General features: G+C 39.6%; 1 protein-coding gene across 1 annotated transcript in view; it reads right to left on the reverse strand.

The window, feature by feature from the left end:
* Sorcs3 (sortilin related VPS10 domain containing receptor 3) overlaps positions 1-26082 on the reverse strand; it is a 579229-nt gene that overhangs the window by 3918 nt on the left and 549229 nt on the right. Inside the window, exons 20-25 of the mRNA XM_027930160.2 lie at positions 25328-25461; positions 11722-11845; positions 10226-10338; positions 5157-5288; positions 3253-3352; positions 2210-2315 (exon numbers count right to left, since the gene is read on the reverse strand). Of these exons, the coding sequence (XP_027785961.2) occupies positions 2210-2315; positions 3253-3352; positions 5157-5288; positions 10226-10338; positions 11722-11845; positions 25328-25461 (709 nt within the window). The remainder of the gene's footprint in view (positions 1-2209; positions 2316-3252; positions 3353-5156; positions 5289-10225; positions 10339-11721; positions 11846-25327; positions 25462-26082) is intronic.

Consider the following 26082-nt stretch of genomic DNA (forward strand, 5'->3'; position numbering starts at 1 on the left):
TCAACAGGATGTTTACTAACCAGGTAAAGCTACTCACATTTCAATTAATTAGACTTAAAATTTAAAATTCAGTTCACAACCACACTAGTGGCCATTAGAGTAGAGCACAGATTACAGAACATTTTCATTGTTGCAGAACATTCTATTAGACAGGGAACCCAGGAGTAAGAACCTGACCTTATTTGCCTGCAAGCTGGGCATCCTCCACATAGCCATCAATGGGGTTCTATATGATGAAGAAGGGGAAAAAGATAAAAAAAAAAATCCAACCAACTCTCAACCAAATGGCTTGAGCCCTAGGAGGAAAACATCCAGTAAAAAGAGGATAGAAAAGTCAAGGTTAACCAGTTACTGGTTACTTGTAGCTGACTCTGCTGTTTATCCAGCTGGACTGGTATGTGTTTCCTGTAGACTTAGCTGCATGATCCACTGTCAGTGACTTAGAAAGGACTGGCCAATAATTGGGAACTACAAAGGGAAAGAGTTCAGAGATGTCATTACCTGGCATGGGCTCATGTATTAAAGTGTGCAAATTTAGAGATGCCTACAGTAATAAGTTGACTGTCTAGGGAGTACAGCCGCATTTATAAAAGAACAGAGGCTTTTTAAATCACAGGGTAAGTCTGGCTTTAATTTGGAGATGCATGCCAGACACAAATGCCTCTTATCAGGACTCCTATTGGCACTTGTCCTCAGCAACCACTGAGGTCTAGGAGGCAGAGGCAATAAATTTGGTTTAGCTGCTCTTCAAATCCCAGCAATCACCAGGCTTCCCCACAATCAAATCCTTGGATGAGTCAAAGTCTTGTTTGCATAGAATGGAAGTAATGCATAAATGGGTAGCTGCCTTCACCAGACCATTTCCATATTGAACCTTTTCTCTTGACTTATGAAGTGCAGGTTTTACCTCTCTTCAAAGGGAACAGGGTACATGGGTTGACCCTTCTCCATCCAGAAGGACATGAACTCACACACAGGTCTATAAACTGACTACCAAGGTAAATTATACTCTGCACTTCTGGTGGGTATGAGTGGGTATTGAAGGCTTCTTGCCAGTGTGGCTAATATTGAGAGGTATATTGATTTTTTTTGAGATAACCACTAGGGGAGGATATGGCGTGAGAAAAGATGTCAGAAGAGGAAAGCACCTTTTCCACTAATCTCTTCCAAAATCTGAAAGTCTACCTCCCAGGTACAATCCTAGAGCAAAGCCAGGCATTCAGAAGTCATGTGATAATAAATGACATTTTCATTTTACCTAGGCTTCATGAGAAGCACATATCCATGCCACAGATATGTTTTTTGAGAGCCTACTGTGTGCCAGTTGATGACACAAGAAGCATCTTTGGAAGACATGCCCTTTGTTATTTACAAGTCCTTAGCCTTCTTTTATAGTAAAATATGCATCAGTTATAGCTATTATTACATGTCAACCATATAGCAAAACCATATTTTACAGATAAGAAAACTAAGGCTTAGAGAGACAAACACAATTGCCCAAGGTTATAAACGGTAAAAGTTGATTATCAGTTTAGAGTTCACACTCTTAACCTATACCCGTCCTAGGAGGAGTATTGCATAACTTGAATATTAGTATAGGTTTGTTAATTTCAATTTCATATTTTCAGTAAGTACCCTGTTATATCTCCCCTCCTGTGGGCTTTAAAAAGGATTTCTGAACACATGCTGAGTTTAGTTTCCCTGATCAATTTCCTTAGAAAAAGGAAGAAGTGAGAAAAGGTTGAAGGCAAATTTAAGTAGAGATATTGGATGGCTACAACCTGAGAAAAGAAAATGAGTGTGTGTCTGTCCATATGCATATCAGATTTCAGCTGCAATGTCTCTTCTTAACCACTCTGAATGGGTGTTGATCTGCATAAAAGGATCTGTTGAGTACTTGGGACCTCACTTGAAAAATCTGTGTGAGGTCTGAAAACTTCTTACACTTTTTCTATTAAGCAGAGTAAATGGATGTCAAGGCTAGCCTTTATTTGCCTAACTCCATATACCTCTAAAGTGGAGAGAAGTCAGATTCTTAAAACCATATAATCCCTCACCCCCAACCATTCCTGTTTTCCCCCAATGTCAGACACTACTTCAAGGAGAATTAAGGACAGACTCTTGAGATGAGTTTAGGAAAGTTGGTTAACAGAAAAATCATCTGCAGTAAACCTGGTCCTGAGATAAAGTGAGTGAAAATCCAACATACCTTTTAAACTTGTAGATCAAAAACACAGCCAGGCCAACAAACACCACTGACAAGAGCATCAACATGGCGGAGCTGCTGTGACCAGCACTGGAATCCACTAGTGGAGCTAGGAGGGAAGAAGAATGCTCAGTTGGAAGTTAGTAACTGGGCAGATGCCAAGCAGCCAACTATCTGCTCTCCACCCTTACGTCCAGTCCCCAATCACCCTGCATGCAATCTGCGTACAGGAAGCCTGGCTTCAAAAATGAGAATGGTACCCTTGATCACAGATTTCAAGGGAAAGTGAACTCCTTGGCTGTGCCTGGGGCACCTTGCCATTCTTGATATAAATTGAGTAAAGTGTGTCCAGATGAGGGAGAAGAAGGACTTGTATGCTTTTTCTTTGCAACAGCCTGTGTGCCAATGCGGCAGTCCACCTGGAACTTTGGCTAAACACTAAAGCCATGTTTCACTCTCTTCCTCTGCAAGGTTCTGGTGAAGCACCCCTGGATGAACACACATGGAGCCTGTACGTTGAGAAGTCTTAGATTAACAAGAGAGCTAGCAGCAAATGCCCACTGTGACATGCTTTTTATTCCTTTCATAAATCAACCAAGTAGAGCTAGTCTCCATTTCTACCAGATTCATACATTTTAAATTGGATGTTTGATGATTCTAAAGTTTTCTAATCTTACATTCCCACTAAAATTCATGGGATCATAGAATCTAAGAAATTAAGGGAGCCCAATGAATATCCATTGCAATCCTAATTGTTGCAAAGAAAAATAATTAAGTAAATACATCAAGTCAAGATCCAAGGAAATCGTATGCTTTCTCCAGTAACAAACAAGATTGATGGCAAAGGCACTCCTAAGAAGGTCTTCCTGCTACCCACTCGGAACTCCTCAAGAGACACATGATTAATCTTTCTGAACTGTCAAATAAGTGCTTCATTACAACACCAAACTTTCAGGCATTTATGGCAAAACTTTTGGGTGATTATCTCTTTCCTTTTCTCTGCATGGTACCCATGTCCCCCTGACTCCCAACAGACACTCACTCACCTAATGTCAGCTGTGTGACATACACAATGACCTGGACCCCTGGTTTCAGCTCAAACTGGACCAAGTTCTGGTTTAGAGCATTAAACAGTATCTCTACAATCTGAAAGAAAGGAGAGAGAGGCTGTAGAGAAAGCTGTGAAATGCAACAATGCTCCTTCATGGGTGAACTGACCAAAAATGACCACGTTCATTCTGGGAACTGGATATAGGAACATCTTTATCAACTTTTTTCTCCAGCCATCAGAGCCCTGTGCAGCCAATGAAGTGAGTGGTATCATTTGCTTATGCTGGAGAGGGGAGAGGCAGAAGGCGGTGTGCCCACGGTCACCCCATGTATTAGAGCCCGGACAGATGGGGGTTTGCCACTCCACTCCTTGCTCAGCGCTCTTTCATCCCTGCCTTCAGAACCAGACCTGTTGAGGGTTCCAATGAAAGAAAGTCAACTCATCATTAGCTCTTTAATCTGATCAAGTAACACGCACAGGGTACCGAGGACCCTGCTGGGATTAAAGCAGGCACGTACATCCCCAGCCCACTCCTCCCTCGTTTCCATCTCAGAGACAATGGGAGGCAAACATCAAAGCAGAAGCTGCCTCGTTTTTATGGGATAATTTTTCCTCTTTACTTTTCTCCAGCAAGTCTCAGAACACATAACATCGATTTAATCACTCTGTAATTCCCACATGAAAGCTGAGGCGGACTTAGGCTGTTGTCCCTAACTCTTATCTCGCTGTATGCGCCTTAATATCACAGCTGCTATTCATCACCGTAATTACCTATTTATCTAAATGGATGGATATTGTAGCTTCCAAATATAGTTCACACATGCCACTTGCTATTTCAGAATAAAGAGGTCTTATAAAAGTGATGTGTGCGTTGAGAAGCTGAATGTATTTCTGGCCAACTTCAACACGCAACCCTGCAACGTAAGGGAACTGTTTCTTCTTCCAGAGAAGTGGACTGTGATGCCATTTATACTGCTCAAGGCTGTGGATGGGTGTAGTGATGGGTGACAGCTGGGCCAGGTGAGTACCTGAGGGACACAGAAGGGTCTGTACAATGGTTACTGCACACAGGAGCAAACGTCGTTTGATTCACACTGACCTTCAGCAGCCTGGTCCTTGCTCTCTTTCACGTCCCCTGATTTAGCACCATGGGAAGGCAGGGAAGGGTGACACAGAGTACAGCCAATGAGACCCCAATAGGAACAGTGAGTGGCGGGAGAAACTCGAGACCTGCCCCTCCTTTGCTCCCAGGATGATGCGTAGATCACAGGACCAAGAGCCCATTTGATAAAGACAGTGTATCACATTCCCTCTTGGAAATACTGCTTCTTTAGTCAAAGTAAGATGAGGCCATCCATCTCTCTCCAAGAGACATGTTTAAAAGCAGTTCATTCTCTCTCCAGAAGGGAAACTTAAATTAACCAGGACCTCCAGAGCCAGCACAGTTTAAAGACAAGAAACATATTTTTCCATGAGCACATAGGGGAACTCAAAGCCCTTTGCCTCTGTACGCCTTTCTCTGTGTATCTTTCTATCTGACTTTCTCTGCCACCGCTCTGCCATACCAGGATGAGTCACTGTAGGGAGATATGAGCAAAGTGCAGGGGCACCATATTGGAAGACTCAGTTCCACCTGACTCATTCACCTTGGTGCCAAGGTCAGTGTCCCTGTTTCAGAGGTGCTGTTCCTTCCGGTGTGGCAGAGTGCTCCGTGCTATTTGCATTTTGCTCATTCTGGGCAAGACTGATGGCTGGTTCTTCCAAACCCTGGGTGTTGGGCAAAGAGCTACACCCTGGTGGGTCAATGGGTGATAGCTTCTCTCCCTTTTTGGCTGGAAACAACTTATGCCCCTCAGAGCTTGGGCTGCAGGCAAGTGTCCCGGCCAAGTTTTCGCTTACTTGTTCTAGGTCTCCTTCGTGGCCTTTCCTCCTCTCTGTCAAGTTCTTGGGTGGGAGGATGAAAAGCTCTGCTGAGGTGGGGAGGCCAGGGAACACAGCAACAAGGACCTGGTCTTCTGGGACACTGGTCACCTGCAAAGTATACAGACCAAAGAGTGAGGTCCTGGGGAGAGACGTGCACAAATAGCAGCCAGAAGCAGAGGACACACAGCTTTGGGGCTTGTACGGATGTTTTAAATTCACCATCTTAGGCTTGCTTTCTCTTTTTCTCTAAAACTGCTAGGTAAAGAGTTATTAGTTTCCCCTCTTGCTATGCTCTTTTTCTTTTCTAACTGAAACTAAAATAGTATTATAAATGATCTTCAAAACATTGCTGGGAGCATTTGCAATCCCATATTTTCCATTTTTTTCTGCACTAAGGACTAGGGCTTCTGGCTAAAACACGAACAGACTGGCTGCAAATGAGGAATAAGCAGTTATACACAAACACGGGAAAATGCAAATTTAAAAAATAGCCGAGCACTACTTGTTTTCACTTCTTAAAGCAGGATTTTAAAAAAGTTTAATGGCTAATGTTGGTGTGGCTGCAGCGGAGGAGGCTGCCTCATTTCTTGCTGGCAGCACTAAAAATTGATACATATCACCAATTTGTTTTCTAAAAGACTCACATTAAGTCCATGAAAACATGCATAACCTTCATCTGGTAGCTTTAACACTTTGTGGGTGAGTCCTGAAGACGTGATCCAGAATGTAGGGAAAGGCCATAGGCAGGAAAAAGTAGTACATTACATCGAATAGTAAATAAAGAGGAAAAACTCAAATATTCAAAAAACATGAAGTAAATTCCAGTACAATCACCTGATACAATATTATTCTAGCTTTAAGATGATAATCAACACCAGGAGGCAACATGGAAAAACACTTCAGATGGCTGCATTTTGGTCTATTTCCTTTGGTTACAAGTCTATAAAAATACAAATGTACTGAAAAAAAAGATCCCGAATACTAAAAGTTAAGAGGCTGAGATGATGAGTGAATTGTTCTATTCCTGAGTGTTTAATAAAAGGATTATATTGTTTTTGTGATAAAAAACTAAACATTAGCTTCTATCTTAAGGCCAATTCCTGGAGACCAAAGAGAAAAGAAAAAAGAAAAAAAAAAGTGAGAACAAACAAATAGTGTGCCCACTGCTATTCTTTCTTTTGTGTCTCTTGAAGGTCATTTTTTTTGGGGGGGTGCATGGAGCGGGTACCAGAGATTGAACTCAGTGACATTCAACCACTGAGTCACATCCCCAGTCCTATTTTGTGTTAATTTAGAAAAAGGGTCTCACTGAGTTGCTTAGCACCTCACTTTTGCTGAGGCTGGCTTTGAATTCTTAATCCTCCTGCCTCAGCCTCCCAAGCCATTGAGATTACAGGCATGTGCCACTGCGCCTGGCTCTTGAAGTTCTTTTGTCCAGAACAACACTGACTGCTTCTTCTAATCATACAATATGAGTGATAATTAGATGCAGCTGAATTACCGCCTTGACAGTTTCCCTTGACTGTATCTGCCTATGATGATTTCCACTTCAGCCTCCCAACCAAGGTCCTTCAAAGACAATTCCCACCCACCCCCCCCCGAAAAAAATGGAGGGACAGTGTAGCTCAGGAGGAAGGAGGGGGAAATTAGCAAACTTTCATTCCTTCCAGGGTTCATCCCCAGCATCTCCACCAAAAGCAAACATTTACCCCTTCCCAACCACAGTGGGTCCTAAACGGGAAGAGGTGATACTGAAATGCTGGGCCTTCGACTCTTACCCTTTCCCATTGCAGATGAGTCCTGGAAGGAGAAAAGCAAATAGTGAAGCTCCAGGTATCAATGGGTCCCAGAGGAAGGAAGATAAGCAGTGAACACCAAGTTCTGAGCTGTTCCCAGTGACAATGAGTTTCAAACTTTTTACAACTGCCTTCCTGAGTTAAAATTTTAACCTGCACAAGTAGGTCCCCGACTGGCCAAACAGCACATATGCAGTCTCCAATGATTAATTCACCCTCATTGTAAAGTATAAAACCCAGACACCTTCTGTAACCTGGGGGCCATTTCTGTATCCAGAAAATGAGCCCTTCCATGCCTGATGGATTGACTTTGCTGCAGAATGAAGAAAAGCTGGCTGATCCATTTGAGATCTGCTTCTGTCCAGGTTATTTGTATTTTCACTATGGTGCTGAAGCCATATTGCCCATCATCATGCCCATCACATTTCAAGAACAGAGACCATGTCCACTGTGGCATGTGATTACATCTATATGGCACAGTGTTGCCCCCGATAGGTTCCTAGTGTGCTGTTGCCCAAACATTCCTGGAGTTCTTTGAGGCTACCTAGCTGCTCTGAAAGATCCCTGACAGAGGAGAAAATCAATTAATAGCTGCTGAATTGAATAGAAGCAGAGGATAGGTCGTTTCCCATTTGCTCAGCTCTGATTCCTATTTGGAACGTGGTTTCCAGATTGGAGTTAACGTTCAGGGTTGTGATAAACAAAAGCAAGAGAGCCAGCCTACAGGAGAGTAAGAAGCAGCACAGAAGCCTAAAAATCCCATCCATCAGAGAAGCATCCACTTGAAATGCCAGATGCCTCACTGTCCTGCTCTGAGGCACGCCCTGGAGTAGCTGGAAGTCTCAGTGACCTAGTATGTTGGGTAGAAGACTTTATCCTAAACAGCCAGGGGTAGCAAGTCTCAGGAGACCAGAAGAAGAAGCAAAATGTTGAGAACCACACAATGGAGTCAAGTGGGAGGAGCCTCTCCATGTCTTGGTTACTATGATGCTTTTGACCCTTTGTCTCTAGGATCAAAACTATGCATCTAGATTCACTGAATCCTGTGTAGAGGGACATGCAAGTGATTTGTCCTCATGAAACTTAAGGGCTAGGCATCAATGACATGGATAATTATTATTATTTAGTAGTAGCACTGTTGTAATTACCAAGTTATTTCTAAAAAATGTGTAAGTTTTTAATAAATGCAACCCTATAAAATGCTGCCCAATTTGGGTGCCTCACAATCAAAAACATATGCTACAATGTGATTGTTTCTCTTCCTATAATTCATATGCTTAAAACCTGGCCACTCCTGTGTTGGAGTAGGAGGTGGGGCCTTTGGAAGGTGATTAAATCATGGGGGTGGTGCCCTTGTGAATAGAGTTAGTGCACTGAGGTCACAAAGAGCTGCTTTGCCTTTTTTCTACCACATGAACCTAGTAAGAAAGTGTCATCTTTGAATCAGGGAACAGGCTCTTACTAGACATCAGATAGGCTGGTGCCTCCATCTTGGACTTTCTGGTCTCCAGAACTGTGAGAAGTAATTTCTGTTGCTTATGAACCATCTAATCTATGGTGCCTCGTTACAGCAACCTGAACAGATGAAGAGAAGACAGCACACATAGCAGTCTCTTTTTCACTTCTTCTTAAGAACAATCTTTTAATAAAAGGTTTAATGTTCCTCTTGTAGTCAGTTCCTACAGGAATGCTTTTATATCCTTCTCATTGATGCAGGCTGCTCCTTTTCCATGTTTTTCCTGGGGTCTTTCATTTCTCCCTTGGGAGCATGAGCAGTCATGACTTCCTTGACCCCCACTCCCCTTAGGCCTCAGCTCCAAAATGTCTGCTTCTGGTATGACCCTCTGCTTGGCTTTCAGACCCCCATTTTCAACTCTCTTGTGCACTTTACGTAAACACTTTTCATGTGCTCCAAACTCATAAAAACATCATTGTTCCCTGAGTATATTTCTCCTAAACAGTCCCTATCTTGGTTAATGCAAGGCCATCTCCTACTTACTCTAGTAACCAAAAGGCTTCTCCCTCTGTTTCATTGCATTTATTAATCAGTAACCCAACTGTTCAACTTCCTAAGTAGGCTTGGACTCCTTTTCGGGATCTTATTATTCCTGGTTGAGGTAACTGAGTACTGCAGTGGCCTTTCAACGGGTCATCTTTGGTGAAATATCTTCCCTACTCTGTACCCTCCCTGATTTCCCAGCAGGCTTTCCTCTGCATTGCCACCAGAAGGGGAGCCTGACATATAAACCTATTGACAGCATCTTGTTACCTAAAGAAAAAAATAATACTTTTCACACTCTCCACTGCCTGAAGAACAGACGGCAACTACCAGTTAGCTTCAGACACTTCACAGTCCATCCTAACCATTTAGCTCAACTTTAGCCAGGCTTGTTCTCTAAGTAATAGACTGAGGACACAAACCCAATGCCATTTCCCAACAGGGCATACTCCTCAGAAGTCCATGGATTTCATGCTACCTGAAAGATGCTTTCCCCTCCCTGTTAACTGACATATATCCTTATATGTATAATAGCTCAAATATCCCCTCCAAAATGATTCCAATAGTTCAGTGAGCTTTTTGTTGAATCACAAATCCATCCATGTCAGGCTTGCACTTTACTGGCTGGTACAAATCACACGTTTCTCTATACTCCATGGAGACTCTGGTTACAAACTACACATCAGACATGTTTTTACATTTGAACTAACCGTGTTTTGTTTGTCAGATTCTAGTACCTAGTTTTGACAGAGGCTAACAGAATTCTTACTTTCTCTAAGGCAATTGTGACCCTGGGATAAATCTTCAGCTCTGTCTCTCTGGTAGAACGCTGTTTCCTGGCCCGTAGTCTCCTGAGAGCCATGAATGGCCAAGGGTGGTCTGGGGATTCTATATATCTGTGAATATCTATTCATGGTCAAAGATATACCTAAGTGCATGCTATTAGTATGGACTCACTAAATGGTCCATCCACTAGTCCTCTAAAAAGGTCAAGCCCCTGTCTCAGAAATGTTTGGATAAGCAGTGGGTCAATTTACATCTTCAAACACTAGACTGAACTCTCTCCTTCTCTCTCCTCTTTTTCTCCCCTCTTTCCTCCTTCCTCCCTGCTACTCCACCCATTCTTTCCCTCTTTCTCTCTTTTCATAGAGAAACAAAACTTATCTATCTGCAGAATAGTGTTTTCAGTTCTTATGGATTCCATCAAGTTCTCTTGTTCACAAACTTAAACAAAGATAAACCCAACTTACTTTAACCAGGGCTTTCTTGATGACATTGCCAATGTCTTGCCTCCACTCGGGAATGTCAGGGTTGTGAAAATCCAGATTGGGAGAGAAGGACAAGAGCTGGGACTGGAAGTATTCTGAGAGGAGAAGAAACACACAAGTGAAGCTGGCAGAGTGAGATGAGAGGGGGTCTGGGGGGTAAGGGGCTCTGCAAGGCTTGGCTCTTCCCTGAGGATTCAACTGTAAATCCTTATTTTTAGTCTATGTCTTGGCTTCTGAAATAAAATGGAATTTGAGAGTTGGAAGTAGCTTTCGGCTTCTGCTGGTATTTTCAGTTCCTAGGATCTTAAGCCTTTCTTCTCGTAAAGAGTAGTAATGAAATGAATCACAAGCATGGGACTCCAGAAAGAGGCTTCTGCTCCTGTAGGTGGTATCTGTCACACAGGGCCAACCAAAGGCACTAACCCTTTGGGCTGGGTTGGGATGGAGGCTAGAAACTGCCTCAGAGGATGAGAGAGTAGGTTGAAATCTTGTCTCTAGGGTGTGTGTAACCTTCAGTGTCTTGACCTGGTTGGGGAGTACAACTGCTTTATTCACTTTGGGGTAATTCATGAAGCTAAACATTTGTGGTCCATATATTTTTTCTGTATACAATTTATACTCCAATAAAAATGTTTACTTAAAAATAAAACTTCTATGTACCCAAAAAAGAGACTGAGCAGCAGATTTGCAGAGAGGTAGGAAAAGCAACTCACCTAGATGAGCCTGAAGAAATATAGTCTGAGTCAGAGGCTCACATACCTTAGAACAACTTTCCATAAAAATACAATGATAGTGGCTATATCCAGGGGACTGCGGGCGGGTTGTGTGATGTGGTAGTGGTAGCATAATCAATTTGATTTAAAAAAATTTAGTGATTAGGAGTGGTTCTGCAAGAATGAGAAGAAAAGGGGGATCCTGTTTATCACTTTCTTCAAGCTTATATTCTTAGCCGTATAATCAAGCCTTTCCAGGCAATATTGTTAGAACCTCCAACAACCTAGAAAACACATCAGTTCTGGGTAGGCCATCTCATTACTGGGGCTATGAGTTCTGCAAGGGGAGGGATAGTGACTCCCCCAGCTTTGGAAATCACTGGTCCCCTCTCACAGACAATGGGTGTTGCATGTGCATTATGGATACCTCAGCAGGACATCAGCACTAGCTCCTTCTATGACAGTCTTCCAGCTGAGCATTCTCTCAACTTATGATACATGAATCTGTCTAATGAGAACCTCAAACAGATTGCAGTGCAGACACACACTGCTGTGGAAAACACATACGTGCCTGTGATCTCCTTCCCTGATAGCCTGAATCCTCTATCTGGGAACAAGTTAGGAGGTAGATCCGAATGCCTCTGTGAACCTCCTTCATTTTCCTTAGGCCTGGGGAGGTTCTAACAGTCAGTGACTGCTACAAGGGTGGGTACAGGGAGTTGGCTGGGCAGGATGGGGCATCCGAAGACAATTCTTAGGGCTTACCATGAACTGCAATATCTTTAGTGTCCTGGATGAGGGCATTCCCGGCAGCCACCTGGACAGTGATGGTGTTGGTTCCCTCTGCCAGGAATGTGAAGGAAGTGCTGCTGTCCAAGGTGATGAGGGGCTGCGGAAAAGAGAAGTAACAGCACCCATTTAATCTCTGTGGGATAGAAGGTTTCCTTCCTTTTCTGTAAATCTCGGAATGACACAGATCTGTACAGCAGACTAGATCCCAGGTGATCCTAACTTGGAAATGGTGGGGTGGGAGGCAGTTTTATACAACTTCCTAAAACTGTAATAATTCTTTCAGGATCCTGGATGAATATTAAGAGACACGAAACACATTATAAAATGTTAATCCAGAGAAATGGGGGTAAGACTGGACACTCATGAGTTCTTACGTCACTCTATTCTTTCTCCTAGGGGAAGGCAGAAGCAGTGTTTGCAATGTGTTTCAAAAGGAAGAGTATCTGCTGTCACTTATGTTTTCATTCTGATTTCCATTGGACTATGTGACCTTTCGGGAGAGTGATCACATTTTACTTATTTGGTATCACCTGCCCTCAGCACCTGTCCTTCATATAACAGGTAAGTTGGATGCATAGTCATGCTATTGACTATTCATTTTATTATATGTATCTTCTATCCTAAGGCAGTAGGTAAGAAAATATATAAACATGCATATCTGTGATCATGTTTTTAATCTTTTATTTTTTCCTTTTGTCTTTCCTGATGATCATCATAGATAGGGACATCTCAAAGATAAAAAGAAAAGTACCATAATTGTGCTTTTTTCCTCTGAGAATTAGGATCTTGATAAGAGCAGGTGCTTTTTGGAGAGAAAAGGCAGATCCTGAGATTGAAGAGTCATTATCCAGTGGTCATCTGAAAGCACAGGCCTCTCTTGTTTGGAAAGTAAGACATAACAGTAGGAGACTGAGCTAAGGCAGCTGATAAATAAAGAGACTCCACAAGCAGAGAGGAGAGGACTTGCTTTTCTTCTCTGTGTGCCAGGACAACTGGATAGAGAATAATAATGTAGATGGTTGGAGAGTGCACAGAGCTGCACTTTAAGGAGTGGACATGGACCAGCACTCACCCAGCATACCCGTGCATGGCTGGATGCCGGCACAGAGCCCCACAGAAGCTTTAAGGTGCAACTTTCAGGTAGTGTTTCCTCTGCAAGGCTTAAATTTCATTCCAGATCACAATTTTTGACTGAGCCCCAGAAACAATAATTTGATTTTTTTCTCTGCTTTAAAATTCTATAGCTCTATTTTATGACCAGGCTTATGGTTAGAGCTGAGCAGAATTAGAGATATTGCCCTAAATTTCTGACACCCTTTCTTCTCCGCTTGCTAAATAATAAGAAGAAAAGAAGCACATAAAGAGGCACATTCTTTTCCTCAATTAAGGGTAAGCCACAGGGTTCAGGTATTCATCCATATTTATGGCTCCCTGATGATGCACACAGGGTATGTCCTGCTGGATTAAATAAGGGATGAGGTGCAAGTAGGTCTGTCATGTGCACCACTGTGACACCATGACTGTTTAAGTCCTGTGAAGTCTAGTTGAGCTATCTCATGGAACAAGAGAATAACATGGGTACCAGATGGTTGCCATCTCTAGTTGACAAGAACAGTGACTTCAAACTCTGGCTCTGTTTAATGTTTAATGAAATGACCTTGGTTAAAATGGTCCCCATTCTCAGCCTTCTTTATCTGTTAAATAAATGGATTGGTTTAAAGATTGGTGATGATTTTTATTCAGCATGCAGAATCTGAGGTTTAGGCAAAATATGTAGTTTCTACTGGTCGTAGCTTATCTATCAGAAGTTGCTTAATTACCTTAGTTACCAACCTTTAAAAACAAGATGGCTCCAAACATTTAGCAGAATGGCTAATATTTTGAAATGATAATAAGGAATAAGGCTGAAGAGGGAAGAGTAAACTAGAACTCTCCTATAACATACAAAGAGTAAGCTAGAATGCTCATACAGAGGAATGCAAAACACTACAACCATGTGGAACAAAGTTAGATTTTTATAAGAATTTGCAAGAACTTTTTTTCAAAGAGGTTGTATCATTTAACATGTTTTGATTTGGCAATTGCCATTCTGGAAATTTCGTGAAGAGAAAACAGATATCCAAAATAATAATTTGAAAAAGTTCACAGCAGCTCATTCATGACAGCTGAAAACTGGGAATAGGCAAGGAATTCCTCCATAGGAAAATAAATGAATCAGAGTACATTCACATAATGAAAAGAACAAATAACGAGGTATTTTATGTATACATGTGTATAAGTGTATTTATATCTACAAGAGAAGGAACGTTTTATTACTCATTTTATGCTCACCTGGGAGAAAGTATGTCAAGAAATCTTGAACTACATTTAACAATTTGCAAGTTGAATCACTTAGGATAAAGTATATAGGTTTCTTACATTTACATTGAAATGAATCAAAAAATCTAGAAACAGAGATGGACGGACAGATTGACATGTGACAAAACAAGCAGACTGTTAATGGCAGACTACAGTAGGTGGTGGATATGTGGATGCTCACTGAAAAATTCTCTTAACTCCATTGTATGTCTGAAATTGTTCATAATAAAATACTAGGAAAAAAAATTATCCAAGGAATATCCATGTGATTTTATTTTCCCTGACTCCTTTGAATGACCCTCTGACCCTGACTGTACTACATTGCCCTTCCATATTGGTTTGCTAAGCTGTCCTTCATCCCACCCCACCTCTCACCACCAGGCGTTTGTCTCTCTTAAGAGATTTTAGGAAACATTCATCCTTCCATGTCATCCTCCTCAGCTCTGAGTGGCGTACATGGCCCTCTTCCCCTTTTCCTGCACACTCTTCTTATCTCAAGACTCAGGTGGTGGTGCTCTGCTAGGCCATGGTACCTACTCTGAGAGGAGTGGAACTCCTCCTGTCCCAGCAGATTTGATCTTGTCTCCATCTGGCTGCTTCCCTAGGAGATGGTTGGCCAAGTGAGTAGGAAGGGCTGCGGGACAGAGGGAATGCCAGCTGAGGTGGGGAGCGCAGGCCATCCTGCCAGCCAGTCAGGGCTCAGAGCCACAGCAAACAAACTGTGCTCAATGCAAACGCTTGGTCTCCGGGTGGCAGGCCGCAGACTTCTGTGCTGGGGAAATGGCAGAAGCTAATTTTGTTTTCCAAATTGCTTTTGTTTTTCATCAGTGGTTATGGCATCATGGCTGAATTCACCTTCCTTACAAAGTAGGAACCCTCCGCAGGATTCTTGAGTTCTTCATTGGTCACTGATATCGGGTGCCCAATGCTAAATTAAATCAAGTATTTTAAGGTTCATTTACTCAAATCTATTAGGCAAGCAGACACATTTATTAAGCCAGACCTCTGCTAATCCTAGCAAATTGGCCATTCAGAGTCCCACAAATCCAGCAGGCAGCCGAATGACTTCTCTTTCTCTGCTTAGTCCAGGCTGCAGGGCCAACTCACAGTGAAACCCCTTAGAATAAAGTCTCATGCCCAGCCTCAGCTGTGGGTCATATCCTCCCTGTGAAGAATCTCTCAGGTGCAACAGGTAACCTGTTATCCTCTGAGTCCAGCAAGAAATCAACAAGGCTCTGAGAAACTATTTAGTTATGAGATTTCCACTTAACTAATGGAAGAGGGAGTCACAGGGAAATATTTCGATGCAGACTACACCAATTTCCCAGAAACAGTAAGTCATATTAATATTGTATATTGCCATCTGGGCGCAGTGGTGCATGCCTGTAATCCCAGTGACTCGGGAGGCTGAGGCAGGAGTATAATGAGTTCAAAGGTAGCCTCAGGAAAAGTGAGGCACTAAGCAACTCAGTGAGACCCTATCTCTAAATAAAATGCAAAAGAAGGCTAGGGATGGTGGTCAAGTGTCCCTGAGTTTAATCCCCAGTATCAAAAACAAACCAAAAAAAATTATTGCATATTGCCAAATTCCCACAGTTCAGAATGTACACCTTGATAAAAGCTGCCTTTCCCAAATCGGAAAGACTATGAAGTCACAATGCTTGCCTTACTTAAAACCCTCAGCAGTTTATATGGCAATGTATGAAGGGGGATTATCTTATGAAGCAAAAAGGCAAAATATATAACACATGCTTAGAACTATGTAAAAATACTTTAATATATGCAAAGATAATGAAGAAATACAGCAAAATAGCCCTTAAAACTGTTAATACTATAGGATAACTGTGAAAACTCTCAGGTAAAAAAATAACTGTCCTGTCCCCCCTTCAAATGCACATGCACAAATATATCCAGAAAAATCTTTGCATAAAGTATCACTGGCAATGTATCTGGTTCTAGCCCTTATCATACTATACTAAATCTGGGTTTCTATGGCAAAATGCATACACTGGTGACATTCAAAGCCATCTATCCTCTCCTCTCATCTTTCAGCTTTTTCCTCCATCTTCCGCCCAATTGAATCTTCCACTTTGGCTGGATTAGCCCACACAGAACACAACCATTCCCAAAGCCTTACCTTTACAAATAGATCCCTCTCCTCTATGCTTCAAATATACTGCTCCTTCAATGCCAGCTTAGGACCAATTTCATACATGACTCACTCCATGACCCACAAAGCCCACATTCATCACTTCCCAGGCTGCTTGACTTGGTCAATAATAGTACATTCCTATTGCCTCGCCTTCTAGTGTCTTTTCTTGGATGTTAACCTCATATTCCCAAATATGTTTCTTGAAGGCAACAAATAGAATTTACACTGTTTTGTATTCCTCACAACATCTAGTGCAAAATACAGTTCCTGAAAAAAAATCCATGTAGGTACTGACGCCAGTTCACCTCCCCCACTGATAGGCCTTTAGGTATGAAATCCAACAGCTGGATTTCAGGAATGCTTGCTCTTTCCTATTTGCTTATACCTCATGCCTGCTCACCAATTACTGAATGCATATTTATCTCACCTTCTCTTCTGGAATGTGATTGCTTTCAAGGTAGGAATAATGTTATATGTGCCCTTCTACCTGACAAGGCATAGTTACAAAGTAGGGGCCAATTCATTCTTAGCAATAGATTTTTAAAATTCCAACCACTTGGTTAAACCTTTCCATTTCACCAAGACAGTCTCTCCCCATGCCCTCTCTCACACATATACAAATATCCATCCATAAACACTACCTTGCAAGGTTATTAGCCTAAGTGTATTTGTGTATTCTCTGTAAAAGGTGATAATTTCTCTTTCATCAGTGAAATTCTGATGCTTAAATAATACGTATTGAGAAGCTAATACAAAGCCAGTACTAGGAATAAACATTTAAAATTAGTATTGGACCCTTTCCTTTCACAAGCCAGTTTACTAGTCAAAGGGAATCAAATAGCTCCAAAGTCACAGCACTCACCAGGACACCCAAGGGCATTCATTTCTTTGCCAGTCAAATATGGTGCTCGCTAGATCAATAATTGAGCACAATACACCGATACCTTGATGTAATTCTGGCACGGTGTTAGATAAAAGCACTGAAAATATACTCCTTTCAAATGGAGCAAATAACCATTTTGTAGACAGGAATATAATCCATATAACCAACTCAGATTTGTCACCTAGATATAGATGCTATTAGTGCCAATGATGAGCACAACCGTGTCTGATATTTCTAACTGCTTAGATGTGTTCAAAATGATTCACATAACAGTATTTACTTAATCCTCACTGCAATAATCAATTACACTTGCTACTGTTATTATTCAAACATTACAATTAATAAAACCAGATTCAAGAAAATTAAATGGTTTGACTAAAGGCATACAGCAAAAAAATAATCTATTTGGACTCCAACCTAAATTTGTCTTATTCTGAAGCTATTTTATTCTACTGCCTATCATGTATCTTGGTTCTTTGAGAACAAAACTGACTATAAAGACATTCAGGGACTGGGTATCTGTGTGGTACTTCATGCTCCAACTTGTAGATTGGAACTTCCTAACCAAAGGATAACTCTGGTCATCAATTACAAAAACAAAACTATAATGCCAACACATAATTTAAAAGTCACCCTCTCATAATAAGGTGTAAGTGTATGGGTGTTTGTGTGTATGAGAGAGTTCAATTAATAACTCAATTAGGTCTATGTATTAGGTGTTAGTATCATTACTTTAGACAAAAGGAAATAGAGATCAAGTGATCTATTCAAGTTGGCACAGATAATTATTAGGGAAATAAAAAGTAGAATCCTCAATCACTTTGTCCATTTGTATGTTTTTTAATCAGATACTTGTTAAACCCTTTATGGCACTTCAGTTCTTAAAATCAGCACTCAAATGAAAAAATGGTACTGTGGAGGAACCTTGTGTCTTCCTTGCCAGTTGCTGAGTACATCACTGTGTTGGTAATAGCCAAGAACTGGGGCCCCTGCACACAGAAGAATCTCAGTAAAGATCACAAGGTAAGTGACCAGAAAAGGATGGAAAAGAATTCCTTGATTTAGAAGCCAAACCCTCACAACCTCAGAAGAAAAATAAGTTTAAATCCTCCTATTTCCAAACTCTTTTCCACAAATGACTTTCAAGTTCCTATTTATTATTTATATCTCTTGCTTTTGAAGCAAGACCTAGTGTTGTAGGAATGGGTCCTGGAACTCAAAGATAGTGCCTGGTGGATGGGAACTATGAGCCCTGGACTTGAGCTATGGCTCTGCAACTAATCACGTGTTTGGACTTTGGTTGCATATCGTGCACAGAGAACTTTACTTCTCTGTTATACTAAACAGGGGTCTTACTAAATGCCCTGCCTATATATTATACTGGGAAATAATAATCCCAGAAATGCAAAGGCATTGGTCATCCACACTAAGAACTTAATTTACACTAAAAAAATAATTTAAAGGCAAAAGACATAATTAATGCAAACTGAAAGAGGCCCCAGGTCCATGAATACTCTTCTTTTATCAACCCATCCTAAAAATAACTTTCAAGAACATAATTAAAATCATGCATTTGCTAAGAACCTAGCATGTACAAGTAAATATATAATCAGAATTTTCACAAAAATCAAGGTGAGATTGGCATTATTCTCTCAAGTTTACAATAAGTGAATGACCTATTGGAAAAAATAACTTGATTGAGTTATACGAATCTTTGATTGGTTCTTAAGATCCATGTTTCCTTCAAACACAATGCTGCCTCCCTAGGAAAGATCAAGGATGAATTGGCCCCACTTTTAATACTCAGGGGTGAGGCTAGGGACAAAGTTCTCTCTGCTCATTACTAACCAATAATTAGATATTTGTTTCCCCTCTTTTTATATCCTGCATCTCAAAATATGATGTGCTGTCTCAGATTATTTTTTACTTATTTTTTTTCTCCCAAATAAGCACTACCAACCACATCATGAGCTTTCAAGAAAAACACAAGTATCAGAATTACAAACTCTAGGGGGATCAGTCAGTCACAGGAGGCCATTATAACTTTTCAAATTTCATAACCACTATAACTTGGAGCTTACCAGGTTCTTCCAATAAATATTAGAAAAAAAATTTCCTTGTGTCAGGGAAAGATAAAAAGAATAATTATTCAATACATCAACATACTCTGACTTTTTTTTTAAAAAAAAGGCCTGCCCTCAAAAGAAACTAGTAAATCAAAGTCTAATCTTCTTGGGTTTTATCATAATCTAATTGCCCTGGGGAAGGGAGATATCCAAATCTAGCTCCCTCTACCCATCCTATCCTTCCTTGGGTAGGGAACCATAAAACACCTGTGAAATGCATAATTCAGAGTCACAGGCTTATTAAAATATTGAGACCTAATTATAGGTCTATAGAAAATATTTCTTTCCACTACACCTTACGACCACATTACTAAAGTCCTATTAATGGCAGATCTTTTCACCCAGTACACCATGTCCAGTTATCAAGAAAGTTACAAAGCATACTAAAAGGCAAACAGTTTGAAGAAACAGAACAAGTATCAGAGACAGATATGGCAGATATGTTAAAATAATCAGACTGGGAATTTAAAACAACCACGATTAATAAACTAAGGGCTCCAACTGATAAAGTAGACAACACGCTGGAAAAGCTGGCTGCTATAAATGGAGAGATAAAAATCCTAAGAAATAACCAAAAAGAATGTCAGAAACACAGTAAAAGAAATGAAGAAGGCCTTTGATGGGCTTGTTAGTAGACTGGACACAGCTCAGGAAAGACCCTAATATCAAGGATATCTCAATAGAAACCTCCAAGATGAAAAGGAAAGAACAAAAAAATGAGAAAAGAAAACAATAACAACCGAGGACATTATCCATATTCACTGTGCCCAATTTCTTGTGAGGACAGGCTTAAAAAAAAAAAGCCAGATGCATGGATGTATTGCAAAATGATTCCTTTTTCTCTTTTCCTGCTCGAGCACAAGAATGTGGGACAATTACAAAAAGTACAGATATGTGTAATGTGAATACCAGAAAGAAAAGAGAGAAAAGAACTGGAGAAATATCTGAAACAGTAATGAGAATCCCTCCAAGGTAAAGTCAGATGAGCCACAGACACAGGAAGCTCAGAGAAATGCTGAAAATTCTACATCGGGGCACATCACTTTCAAACTACAGGAGATCAGATTTTTTTTTTTTTTTTAATCCTGAAAGAAGAACGATGAACCAAACACTTTATCAATGAGAGAAGAAAAGAAACATCCATCCAGTTTCTCCTCAGGAACTATGTGGTTAAGAAGAATGGACAGTGCTGAGAGAAAACTCCCACAAATCTGTTTTTTTTTTTTTAAGAGGGAAAAAAAACCCACTAAGCTTCTAACTCTGTACCTTAAAAAATTATCCTTCAAAACTGAAGGAAAAAAAAAAAACTTTCTCAAATAAACATAGGTGGAATTTGTTGTCAGAACATCTATCCTGCAAGATTTGTTAAAAGAAGTTCTTCAGAGAGAAGGAAAATGATGTAGGTCAGAAACTGAACCACAGAAAGAATTCAACAACACCAAAGAAAGAGTGCATGAAGGTAAAATAATGATGATGTTTCTTGTTTTAATTATTAAATATTATTTTAATTATTAAACAGATAACAATTTATTCAAAACAATAATAGCAACAATGTATTTGATTAAACATGCTTACTCAAATAACTTATATACTTACACACACCTAAGAGAAATGACTGACACTGGTGACACAAGAAGCAGAAGGGAGGAATTATGATTTTTTTTATTATTAAGTATTCAGACTAACCATGGAAACATACAATGTTACTTATTATAAGTTTGGATTAATTGTAAAAGTGTATTTCAATTCTAGGGTTACCACTAAATAAAGCTTAAATAAATAAATAAGAAATAGGGCTAAGAATGGAGGAAATCAATAAGGACATAGTTGAACTCAAGACTCTCATCAATCAACTGTATGTAGCTGACATCTACAGATTACTTAATCAAAAAACAGCAGAATACACATTATTCTCAAATCCATACAGAACATTCACCAAGGTAGACCACATTCTGAGCCATAAAACACACTCTAACAAACTAAAAGGATAAAATCATCTAATGTCTTCTTTCAAACTACAATGAAATTAAATTATAAATCAATAGCAGAAAGATATCTGGAAAATGCCAAAATATGTGAATTTTAAACAACACACTTCTTTCTAAATAGCACGAATCAAAAATAAATCTCGGGTGATATTAAAAAGTATTTTGAAAAAAATAAAAATGAAAACACAACTTATCAAAATGTACAGGATGCAGTAAAAGCATGCTTGGAGGAAAATTTATAGCATTGAGGACATATATTAGAAAACAAGAAAGAATTAAAATTGATCATATAGGCTTCTGCCTTAGGAAACTAGACAAAGAACAAATTAAGTTCAAGGCAACCAGAAGAAAAATAAAATAAAATTTGAACAGGAGTCAATGAAATTGAAAATAGGAAATCAATAAACAAAATCAATAAAACTAAAAGCTAGTACTTTAAAAAAAAATCAATAAAGTTGATATGCTTTTAGTTAGGCTAAGAAAGGAGAGAGGATACACAAACAAATCAATCTCCCTAAAGAAGGACAAGACTTCACTACAGATCCCCTGAATATCAAAAGGTCAATAAAGGAGTTCAATGAACAATTCTAAGCATATAAATTTAATAACCTAAATACAATGAATCAATTCCTTGAAAGATGTAATCTGCAAAAACTCACACAAAATGTAACCTAAAATCCAAATGAGTCTATATCTCTAAAGATATAGAGAATCAGTAATTAATCACCTTGTAACAGAGAAAGCAAAGGTTCAGATGGTTTTACAGATAGATTCTACCAAACATTTAAGGAAGAAATTGTGCTAATTCTCAACATCCAAAAAAAGAAAAGAAATGCCACAAAATCCAAAGTATTAACAGGAAATAAACTCCTGTGACGAATAATTGGTTATAGTAAGGTTTCAGTATACAAAGTTAACATGCAAATTTAATCATTTTTATTTATATCAGTAACGAACAAGTGGGATTTGAATTAAAAACCCCAAATCATTTATGTTACCATTACCAAAAATAAAAATCTTATGTATAGCCCTAAAAAGTATGTGCAAGATCTATATAAGGAACATTATAAAACTTTGTTGAAAGAAAGTAAGGAATATATAAATAAATTGATAGATATTCTATATTCATTGAGAGAAAGCCTTAATATTGTCAACATGTCAGATCTTACCAACTTGATCTATAAATCTGATTCATTCCCAATAACTTGTCAAATTATTCTCAGTTTATATGGAGAGACAAAAGACTCAGAATACTCAATACAGTGTTAAAAAAGAACAATGTTGAATGACTAAATATAACTGACTTCAAGATATATTATTAAACTACAGTAATCAAGGCAGTGTGACACCGGTGCCAAGGACCTGAACAGACACTTCTCAGAAGAGGATACACAATCAACAAATATATGAAAAAATGTTCAACATCTCTAGCAATTAGAGAAATGCAAATCAAAACTACTCTAAGATTTCATCTCACTCCAGAATGGCAGCTATTAAGAATACAAACAACAATAAGTGTGGGTGAGGATGTAGGGAAAAAGGTACACTCTTACATTGCTGGTGGGGCTGCAAATTGGTGCAGCCAATATGGAAAGCAGTATGGAGAATCCTTGGAAAAATGGGAATGCAACCATCATTTGACCCAGCTCCCACTCCTTGGTCTTTACCCAAAGGACTTAAAAACAGCATTCTACTGTGACACAGCCACATCAATGTTTATAGCAGCACAATTCATAACAGTTAAACTGTGGAACCAACCTAGATGCCCTTTAGTAGATGAATGGATAAAGAAAATGTGGTATATATACACAATGGAATATTACTCAGCATTAAAAGAGAATAAAATAATGGCATTTCCAGGCAAATGGATGGAGCTGGAGAATAAAATGCTAAGTGAAATTAGCCAATCCTCAAAAAACAAATGCTGAATGATTTCTCAGATTTAAGGATGCTGATTCACAATATGCTGGGGGGAATGGGAGGATGAAATGAACTCTAGATAAGGCAAAGCGGAAAAGGGGAGAGAAGGTTAGGTAGGGGGCATGGGGTAGAAAAGACAGTGGAATGCGATGGTCATCATTACCCTAAGTACATGTATGAAGACATGAAGGATGTGACTCTACTTTGTGTACTACCAGAGATATGAAAAATTGTGCTCTATATATGTAATATGATTTGTAATGCATTCTGTTTGTTGTCATCTATAACAAATTAAAATTTAAAAAGAATGAACTATTGAAAAAAAAAGAAAGAAAAGAATGTACCCATCTGATCTTCAACAATGGAGCAAAGGCAACACTACAGAACAAAGATACTTCTTTCATAAAATGGTGCTGGATATCTAGACATCCACATGCAAGAGAATGAATCTAGCTCTTAAAGACCCTTCATCAAAGATGATGTATAACTGACAAATGAGAATATGACATATTCTCCATATGCTATGTCATCAGGGAAATGGAACGTCAAACAATGAGTTTCCACCAAATGCCTATAAAAATGGCCAAAATACAGAAGGTGAGGCCACAGAACACTGAGGAGCATCTCTCACGTGCATTCCTAGTGGGAATGCAAAATGTTCCAAACCTGGAAAACAGTTTGGTAGTTTCTTTCTTTTTTAAAACATGTTTTTTAGTTGTAGTTGGACACAATACCTTTATTTCACTTATTTATTTTTATGCGGTGCTGAGGATTGAACCCAGGGTCTCGCACGTGTCGGGCGAGCTCTGTATTGCTGAGCCACAACCCCAGCTCCTGGCTTGGTAATTTCTTAAAAAAAAAAAAAAATATGCTATTATCATATGAACTGGCAATCATGCTCTTGGTATTTATCAACTTATGTCTATATAAAAACCTGAACATGGATGTCTATAACCCTTCTACTTATATTGTCAAGACTTGGAAGTGACCCAGATGTCCTTCAGTGAGTGAATAGATAAGTAAACTGTGGTACTTCCAGATAGTGAAATATTATTGTGCACTAAAAAGCAATGAGCTATGAAGCCATGAAAAGACAGGAAGGAAACTTGAGTGACAAAAGTCCATCTGTAAAGCTATGTACAGCTATGTGCTATGGAATTCCAACCACATGACATTCTGGAAGAGGTGAAATATAGAGACAGTAAAAAGATCAGTGACTAGAAATTACAAGGGAAGGAAGGAAGAGGAGGAGGACTAGGTAGCAGTTAAACTGTTTTGTCTTACATTACAATGGTAGATACATATCATCATATATTTTTCCAAACCCCCAGAATGTGTTCATCAAGAGTGAATCCCAATGAAAACTAGGTATTCTGGGTGGTGATGGATCAGTATAGGTTTATCAGTTGTAACAAATGCACCAGAATGGTAGGGATATTGATGATGAGGGAGGCTATGCATTTCTTGGGGACAGGGATATATGGGAAATCTCTGTAGTGTCCTCTCTATTCTGCTGAGAACCTAAAAGTGCTCTAAAAAAAAGTTAAGGGAAGAGAAAACTAGGAATAGAGAAGAACATCAAGAAGATTAGTTCAATCAAGGAGTCTTCAGCCTGATTACTTCCAGCTTCTATCATACAGTTGTGGTAATTCTTCCTCACCAGTTGCTGGGAGTAAAAAGTTATCTGTAAAGTTCAGATTTGCCCATTAATTTCTTACTTTGAGACATGGTGATCTCAGTACCTTGCCTAAGAAGGTTAGGAGTGCAGAACAAACATCTAGTAGGAGTTGAAGAGGATTCTTTTACATGTGTCATCCCACTTAATTTCCATATATGTACTTGGGTTATAGTTCACATCCAACAGTTGAGACCACATATCTCAGAGAGGCTGAGTAACTTCCTCGGTATTATATAGTTGGTGAGTGGAAAGGCCAGAATTAAAGCAGAATGGAGCACTCTTTCTTAGAATTAAACTTTCCTTGTGAAAATAATGAACTTGGTGTGGGAGGTATGTTTTATTCAAATCTGGGTTCTCAGTCCATGAAGTACTTCTCATTACTGCACCCCCAGTGACCCCAGTTCCTCTGCAGAAGCTGGAGCCCAGAAGCACTTGGCACATGTCTCATTTGATACTGATCAGGAAGAGCCAAACCTTTGTGCTGTTGCCGAACCACCAGAAATAGGTAAGTGTCCCCAGTTGACTGGGCCACACAACGGCACTGATGTTGACCTCTTTATTTCTTATGGCAACAAATGGAACTCGGAGGTGAACATGCTCCACAGGACCTAAAGGAACAGGAGGAAAAGAGTTAGTTTTTATATTCATAGAAGAAACCATCAAACTTTATCACACTCCTAGATTCTTTTTTAAGGCATTTTTTTATATTTATTTTTTAGTTATAGGTAGACATAATAGGTAGATAAAATAATTTTTAAATTATTTTTATATGGTGCCGAGGATCGAACCCAGTGCCTCATACATGCTAGGCAAACACTCTACCTCTCAGCTACAACCCCAGCCCTTAGATTCTTAACCTTAATCCCTATCAAGCATTCCCTATGATAAAGCAATAATCACAACCCACAAATGTTGGGAAGGGTCTCTACACTTGAACTGAAGTACCTGGTAAAACAGGGAACTTAACTCAGGTTTCAGATTTCTTGAGTGATAACCAAATTGAATTTACATCTGATAAACACAACTTATGAAACAAATGCTTATGAATTTCCAATCCAAGGACAAAGCTAGTTTACTACACACTTGGCCATTGAAAAGGAAGATAAACAGCAGTCTGTTTCATTTCTAACGATTAGCATGTTTTGTGATTTGGGGTCAATGCATTATATGGAGGGCTCTCCCATTATCCTCAATTGTTAATTGGTTTCCATCTTCTTCAACAATGGGCC

Source organism: Marmota flaviventris, chromosome 4, assembly GCF_047511675.1.
Source record: "Marmota flaviventris isolate mMarFla1 chromosome 4, mMarFla1.hap1, whole genome shotgun sequence".
In the NCBI taxonomy this organism is placed as follows: Eukaryota; Metazoa; Chordata; class Mammalia; order Rodentia; family Sciuridae; genus Marmota; species Marmota flaviventris.